Source organism: Musca vetustissima, unplaced genomic scaffold, assembly GCF_032173495.1.
Source record: "Musca vetustissima isolate MV318-11 ecotype Yass unplaced genomic scaffold, APGP_CSIRO_Mvet_v1 utg2114, whole genome shotgun sequence".
Taxonomy (NCBI): Eukaryota; Metazoa; Arthropoda; class Insecta; order Diptera; family Muscidae; genus Musca; species Musca vetustissima.
Window position 1 is genome coordinate 84401 of NW_026879326.1, and position 8742 is coordinate 93142.

At 33.4% G+C, this 8742-nt stretch overlaps 2 protein-coding genes across 2 annotated transcripts; one reads left to right on the forward strand and one right to left on the reverse strand.

The window, feature by feature from the left end:
- Positions 1-2768: 2768 nt before the first annotated feature.
- Positions 2769-3686, reverse strand: LOC133324147 (protein catecholamines up). The gene has a single exon (XM_061533032.1). The coding sequence runs from the start codon at positions 3684-3686 to the stop codon at positions 2769-2771; it is 918 nt and encodes a 305-aa protein (XP_061389016.1).
- Positions 3687-6876: 3190 nt separating this feature from the next.
- Positions 6877-7824, forward strand: LOC133324146 (WD repeat-containing protein 82). The gene has a single exon (XM_061533031.1). The coding sequence runs from the start codon at positions 6877-6879 to the stop codon at positions 7822-7824; it is 948 nt and encodes a 315-aa protein (XP_061389015.1).
- Positions 7825-8742: the final 918 nt, after the last annotated feature.

Consider the following 8742-nt stretch of genomic DNA (forward strand, 5'->3'; position numbering starts at 1 on the left):
TAAAAAGGTCGGAGATTGAAGTAATCGAATGTTGTATTACTTACACCTTTCATAACTCGAGAACGTCTGCACAAATGTTAATTACTCAAAGGATTTACGAATCGTATGTGATTAAAATAGGAATAGTATTTACGCAATCCATACTAAATAATCTTTTGAGGTGAGAGTAGTTAGATCAAAACTTGACCTTCTCCGGAAAAATGTTTGGTGGAAAAACTTAAATTGATGCAAATTTGATACGGAAAAACAACGTTTGCCGGGTCTGCTAGTATAATAATAATAATCTCTTCTCTATCTCTATATATATAAAAATTACGTGTATGTTCGTGATCGCTAAACTCTTGGTCAAAATCGGTGCAGTAGTTCTTGAGTTTCGTTGCAAAAACACAAAAAAAAACTAAATATTGCGCCATCTGTCGGATGAACTTCTAACTACACAGAAACACTCCTCACGCCCCATAGTGCCTGTACGTACAATTTGGGCATTAGATGCTCTAGGTGTCTAAGTTATATGTGCTTTTATTGTTCCTCAAATATATTTTTCATGATGTGAAAAATGTTTCCATTGATAACGACTGCACCAATTTGACTCACATTTTCCTACGGTTGTTTTTAATTGCAGTGGGAAGAGTTTTACCAACGAAAATTTTGAGAAAAACATAAAAAAGAAAAACATAACTCAAGAACGTCTGCACCAATTTTGATGATTCCAAAGACTTATGAATCGTATGTGATTAAAATATGAATAGTAATTACGTCATCCTTACTTATGTTTGGTGGAATAAGTTCCACCAATTGATAAACTGAAATACCATACATACTGACATAATTTAATAGTTAACCATACTACTATTACTTAACACATTCCCCACTAATAAATAGTTGTTTTAATAAAAACAATAAACTGGGATTAAGCCTGACTATTGTGAAAAACAAAACATTACTTAATATATCGGGGTATCAGTAAATAAAGGTTTACCGTTGCGAGGAAAATATTATGCGAATTTTTTTTATTGCGGAAATTTGACATAAATTAAATGGTAAAAAGTTTCTGAAATATATTTTTCATGAATTCGTTAATTTTTACAAAACCTAGATTGATGCAATTCTGATAGGGCAAAACAACGTTTGCCGGGTCTGCTAGTCTTTTTCATAAATATATTTATTACTTATGTTTTTGTAGTCAGTTTCCTTTAAATTTATTAGCAAAAATTCCGCACAATATGTCATCTCATTCTCCCACGCCGTATAATCCAGAATAACTAATTTTTTCCAAAAGCGGATTTCCAACTTCATTTAGAATAAGGCGAAAGCGAGAATGCGAAAAAAACACTGTGAAATTCACTTAGAATAAGTCGAAGGCGAAGATCGAGTAAATTCACGTGGGATTGGCATCTAGAATAAGACATGACTACTATTGTGCAAAACCACAAAAAACTGTTTTTTATATAGTAATAAAACTTAGTATAATTATTTATTTATTTTAGTTTTTTAGTTTAACCGCACTGTAGAGACGTATTTATTTAATTTTTAAAACTTCGGTAGTGTTTATTAGTGGGGAATGTATGGCATTGTTTGCCGAGGGGTAAGGCAGGGAAAACTATAGTTTCGGATCAGGCCATTAATCCTCATCAGTTCCCTTAGTTTTTCCCCACTAATAAATAGTTGTTTTTTATAAAAACAACAAACTGGGATTCAGCCTGACTATTTTGCAAAAACAAAAGATTTTTAAGATTTTATGTCAGTTACGTTCTTTTGACTTGATATTTTCTGAAACAAAAGGACGTAACTACAACACAATTGTAATACAACAAAGTGAATAATTATCAGATTGAAACTAAAATTTGTATAGCGTCCGGGGTGACGTGTGTTAAGTTTTTGTTGAAATCGGTTCAGATTCAGTCATAGCTCCCACACATATTTTCGTCATATTTTGTGTAAATGGTGCATTAAAGCCCCTACATTTCTTTGGATTTGCACGAAATTTGGGATACCGCTATATGGGGGCTACCGTAAAAAATTGGCCGACATTTTCAATATCAAACATCCCAGAAGTAACATTAATATAAGTTCAGAATTTCGATATTCAATATTGCGAGCTTTAGTTCTTTACAGGAGTGTAGTTACGTCCGATTGCATTAAAAAATACATGCTATTGTAGTTACGTCCGTTTGTATTTCTTTAATTAGATCGATGTTTTTGACGTTAGATGTCTAAATTTTTGTGGGAAAATGTAGTTTTATTAGACGAACAATAATCAAACAAAAAGTCAATTTCGAATTTTTCGTAGTTACGTCCGTTCGCATTTATGATGACGAAATATTGGAGTGGAGTTAGAGCCTCATCTCGGAATTTTCATGGGGCAAGTCCATACTACCCGAGATAAGGACCTCTGAAGTTCCAAACTTCGTCATTTATGGACCGATGAAGGTAATATTCGTGTGATTGTAAAGCGTACACAATATATTTGTATTTAAATTCGTTTTAAAAAAACATTATCCAAAATAGGAGGCCTTCGATCGGGGATTGAAGACTTTCTCCTATAGATAGGATGAATATTTTCGATAATGCATCAACATTTTTTAAACTAATCGGTTACTTAAGACTTTCTCCTTTTATATAAACATTTTTCTTCGATAGCCAGCCTTCCTACGGAGATTTAAAACTTTCGTGATCAGGGAGGCGAGATCTAAACTCAACTTAGCCCGTTTGGAACACTTATCACATTTGACTCAAACAAAAATGTTTTTTTTAATCAAATATTTATATTATTCAAATTTTGCTATAAAAATCATTATCGCTACCCCTAGTAATAACGCAGTAATTTCCTTTATTGATTGCCATAGCTTAGTCGTCTCTTCAAGCAATTCTGGAAGTACGCTTACAGCTGCAATGTAAATGAAGCCACCAGCTGTGAATGGTAACACCCAGGGTGCCGCATCAGATTCATCGCCAATGCCAACTAATGCCAATGCATTTCCACTTAAAGCACCTAATGCTGTTAAAAGTTGGAGACATATCGCCTTTTTCCTGGAACAACCAGATTTAATAAGAATGGCGTAATCGCCAATTTCATGAGGAACTTCATGCAAAAGAATAGTTATGGTGGTAACTAAACCAATTTCATTGCCAGCCAAATATGAAGCTCCAATAGCAAGACCATCCGTAAAATTATGAGCAAAATCTGCAGCAAGATTTAAATAGCCTGATATTTCCACTCCATCTTCTTTTGGCGTAACATTCGTTATCTTCGTCTTTTCTGATTTTCCATGGTTATGACTGTGACCCGATCCTTGTTTCAACAGCCGAACCATTTTTTCCACAGTTAAAAATGCGATAATTCCTGCGAGTACCCATAAGCCCGTTGTAATGTCATGGTTGTGATGTGCATGAGAACCTTCATGACTGTGAGGTCCATGAAAATCTTCATGGCTGTGATGTCCATGAGCATCTCCATGACTATGAGAGTGATGTTCACTATCATGCTTGTGATGAGGGTGTGTCGAATGAGGAATTAGATGAAGAAAAGCGTCTCCAAGTAGACCACCCGAAGCAAACGCTAAAATTATTTTAAGTCTTGGTCTCATAGCTTCGCTGTTATCCAAAGGTATCAGAAATAGAATTAAGAAGGGTGCAGCGCTTATAAGCAATGTGGATCCCAACGAATACAACCACACGCTTCCCATATCTATTAAATACATCGTTGTTAATACACACAAATTCCAATACACATTAACCATGGGTAATACATACCTAAAGGCAACCTCCTATAAGAATGTAATTTTTCTTCGACATCTTTATGTACGTGTTTATTCTCATTTGCTTCTTTTGAGTATTTAAAACTAGGATTCTCATGACTGTGTCCCTGGCCTGTAGTGACGGGAGGTAAAGAAAGCAACGCTCCAAAAAACAAAATAGCCAATATCCATATTCGAATGGAGGAGCACCAGCCAAAGGAAGATCTTGCAACCATCTTAGAATCCTATAAAATGTCGCTCCACGTCACGAATTGTGAAGTTAGAAACTGTGTAGAGTTCTAGGAGCCGAATTTAGTACTTTGATTTTTACACAAGGTTGCTTCCATGGCACAATGAATAGGTAGTCCATTTAGAGCAGCTAATGTCTCGATTAACTGTCAAAGTGGATAATTTCTGCTTATATTCGATGTGCAGTGTTGCCAACCATGTTAAATATTGTATTTTCTTTCTTTCATTTTCATTTCAATTAATGCCATGTACAGACGGGCGTCGTTTGCTCTCTCATTCGTTGTTCGACCCTTAATTATGAAGTAATTACTTAGTTCCCCATATAAAATTGTCTGAGCGAACACCGACTTTTGTACGTTGTTCAATTTGAATCACTCTCCGAATAACCAAGAAATTTGTCCCATCCCTAACAATTGAGAGTATTTATCGAAAATAAATTAATTTTGACAGTTTGAAAATATTTATGAAATTTTCAAACTTTTTCAGTAAAATTGAAAATCATGAATGAAAAGTAAAAAATTGTATAGTTTTTATATATGCAGCAGGATGTAAATTTTGTTTTCTACATAATGCAATATATATTTCTTTTCCCTTGGTTCTAATTAGCGTACAAAACAAGAAACAAATGCGGGGCAACTCAAACAAAAAATTCTCCAAATTTGTATATGTGACAGTATGTGACATTTGAATTGAGAAAATATAAAAATGTATTAAAAACAATAACATTTTCAGAAAAAATGGAAAACATGAATGAAAAGTAAATCGATATGGGTTCATACTATATTCTGGAGAAAGAGAATTATTTTTTCTATTTAGATCCCTATGTATTTCACTAAAATATGTTATATTTTTGGTGTAAAACAAGAAACAAAAAGATTGAAATTAAAAACTCTGATGACATGAATTATGAATAGTGTTGTATGAACGGGTTAATTCATGTACGTAATTCTGAGAGCGAACTACGTTGTTCGGATGACCGTCAGAACATGGCATAAATTAGAATATATGTATTTTGATTTGATGGAACAAGCCACCTAGAAAAAAAATTGTAATCAGTTGGTAGCTGTGCCCTATCTTGTAATAATCAAGGTGTATTTAATAAGGTGTAAGCATCAGATAGAACAAATATTTTACAAAAACAACATTGTTGTTATAGAAATTAAATTGTCATGCTGACAATTAGTTTTTGTCAAAAATGAACAAAAACAAATATTTATTTGTTTTAATTTTTTGTCAACAAATAATCTATGAGGAATTGAAATCTTTTGTTTTTGAAAATTTACCACATCCTGCCCGTTGCTCCTATATATGTATATATTTATTTAATTGTGGCTTCCAAATCAGCCCTTCTCAAAGACCACAACATAATGAAGATTGTGTTACGTAGCCAGTATACCGATATTGTCTTAAGCGTATGTGAAATTCTTGGGCCGAGGTACGGTTTTTCAATTTAAATTAATATACAAAGATCCACTACGGAATCTATCTTTAATTGCAAAGATTTTGTGCCTAACTATGAGTTAAGCTGGACATCCGTCGAAGATTTTGCAAATACCAATGGGCAGATTCCAATATAAATTTTCCTTGCTTTTGAGGGTGGTTGAGGATTTATATCAGTGTTAAACAGAACTAAATTAAGAGTAAGTGTGTGAGAGCGTAATGTCATGTTCTGACGGGCATTCGAACAACGTAGTTCGCTCTCAGAATTAGGTACATGAATTAACCCGTTCATACAACACTATTCTTAATTCATGTCATTAGAGTTTTTTTATTTCAAACTTTTTGTTACTTGGATCTAAATAGAAAAAATAATTCTCTTTCTCCTGACTATAGTATGAACCTATATCTATTTACTTTTAATTCATGTTTTCCATTTTTCCGAAAATATTGTTGCTATGAATAAATTTTTATATTTTCTCAATTCAAATGTGACATTTAAAAAATTGGAGAATTTTTGTTTGGGTTTCCCCACATTTGTTTCTCGTTTTGTACGCTAATTAGAACAAAAGGGAAAGAAATGCATATTGCATTATGTAGATTACAAAATTTACTTCCCTCTGTATATATAAAAACTAGACAATTTGTTACTTTTCATTCATCATTTTCAATTTTACTGAAAAAGTTCCAAACTGTCAAAATTAATTTAATTTCGATGAATACTCTCAAATGTTAGCGTGGTTTTATATTTGTCGGGATCGGGATCGGTGTTGAGAGTTTCTCTCTCTCTCTCAGTGGTAAATTGTGAATTGTGTTGGGAAACATGTTGTTGTACAAAAAACGATACAACAGCAAAAACGATAATGTATTCATAGATTTTCATTCATGTTTTTCAATTTTTATTTTGAGGATTCGAAAATATTTCATTTTCAAAATAAAAATAATTTGATGATAATTTGTTTGTTTGTTTACATTTTTCTGTCAAATGAGTTGACACTAGTAGAACTTACAACAACAAATTTCCATGTGGTTGTGGTATCGTTTGTTGTACAACAACACTTGCTGTTACCTTCTATTATTATACCATGGGCCTATAACAAGATCTATTAATAAGGTCACCAAGATAGCAATCGAAATCGGAAAACAGCTGTTTTTTCTCAAGTCTAATGTCAAAAATTTCAACTCTGTGTACGTTTTCATAATGGAAGTCAATTCACAATAATGCATTTTGACAGCAAACTTGAGAGGTATCGATAATCAGCTGGTCTCCCTTGGTGACCTTATTTATAGGCCATGTTGGTGACCTTATTAATAGATCTTGGAATATACCATGGTTCCGATAGTTCATAACTCGGAATAGATCGTATGAACTAGTCCGCTTTGGAACGACGCATATTTTAAGTACATGAATTAATATTGGTATAATAATAAAAAATACAAACAGAAGTAAAAAATGAAACTAATAGATCCTGTAGTAAGAAGTTTCAAAGTTGCGAAAGTGTTCAGGGAGAATACAGACAAAATCAATGCTATTGATTTTTCACCAAATGGAGAACATTTAATATCTTGCAGTGAGGATGACCAAATTGTCATATATGACTGTGAAAAAGGGACTCAATCGAGAACAGTGAACTCTAAGAAATATGGTGTGGACCTAATACATTTTACACACGCTAATAACACTGCAATACATAGTTCCACAAAAGTAGATGATACAATAAGGTATCTAAGTCTGCATGACAACAAATATTTACGATATTTTCCTGGTCATACAAAGAAAGTAATATCGCTCTGCATATCTCCAGTTGAGGATACGTTTTTGTCCGGATCTTTGGACAAAACTTTACGTTTGTGGGATCTTCGTTCGCCAAATTGTCAAGGATTGATGCACCTTTCAGGAAGGCCCGTAGCTGCGTACGATCCAGAGGGTTTAATTTTTGCTGCCGGTGTAAACTCAGAAAGTATTAAACTATATGATTTAAGATCATTTGACAAGGGTCCATTTGTTACATTCAAATTAAATCAAGAAAAAGAATGTGACTGGACCGGCTTGAAGTTTTCCAGAGATGGAAAGACCATACTTATTAGCACCAATGGTTCCATAATAAGATTGATTGATGCATTCCATGGAACTCCACTTCAGACTTTCACAGGTTACCCCAACACAAAAGGAATCCCAATTGAAGCCAGTTTCAGCCCAGACTCTCAATTCATATTTTCCGGAAGTACTGATGGCCGTGTTCATGTGTGGAATGCTGATACAGGCTACAAGGTTTGCGTCTTGAATGGTGATCATCCTGGGCCAGTTCAGTGTGTTCAGTTTAATCCGAAATACATGCTATTGGCTTCAGCTTGTACAAATATGGCTTTTTGGCTGCCCACATCCGAAGAAGGACTTTAATAGATGACATTAACATTAATGTAATAGAGAAATAATATTCACATGAATTGTTACAATATTCTATTTTTTATAATCGCTATGAATATTAAAAAGCGAAGTAATAAAAGAGGAAAACTGTAAACATTTCTAAGAAATCAAAAATTAAATTGGCTTAAGTCAACATTAGGGGCTCCATTCGGATTGATTGATATGATCCTTTAAATCAGGGAAACCAAAGCAATGTGACTATCCTTTATAAGCTATACTGCACAATATGTAATGTAAATAATATTACAAAACTTAAAAAATTTATGTAAATGCAATTATTCATATGTGACTGGGGACATCGAAGGTCAAATGCATTAAAAAATGTCGTACTTAAAAAATGTTGGATTGCGTGTCCATACGATATTCTTAACCCATTAAAGGCCAGCTGCCTTTAAAATTAAAAAATATCCATTCTGTTCATATAGTATGTATGAAGAGAACATATAGAACTCAAAAATATAAAATTTTATAAAAAAGTATTTTTATGATTTTTAGTCTGTACCCAAGCAGGTACAGTGGCTCAATGAATACAATTATGTATATTTGCTTAACCCTAGTCCAATTAACCCAAAATCAAATCAAAAACAGAAAAAATAAATTTCTTGGAGGATTTATGACATTTCAAATATGAATATTTTTCTGTACCTGTGCAAGTACAATGGACGCTAATGAGTTAAACACGGGCCGAAGGCCGCCAACTTTAAAAACCTAAATCGCACATTAACATTTTATGGAATGCGTAGCCTAGTATGCGCCGGTCCATAGAAGAAAGTTTAAGTCCAGGCCCGATGCTTAAAAAACCTTTAGTTTGATTCCTAAGTCGCCCTTATCGATTTCATTTTCATAATTTTAAATGTACTGTAAAATTTATACCAATGCTTGTTATGGTTT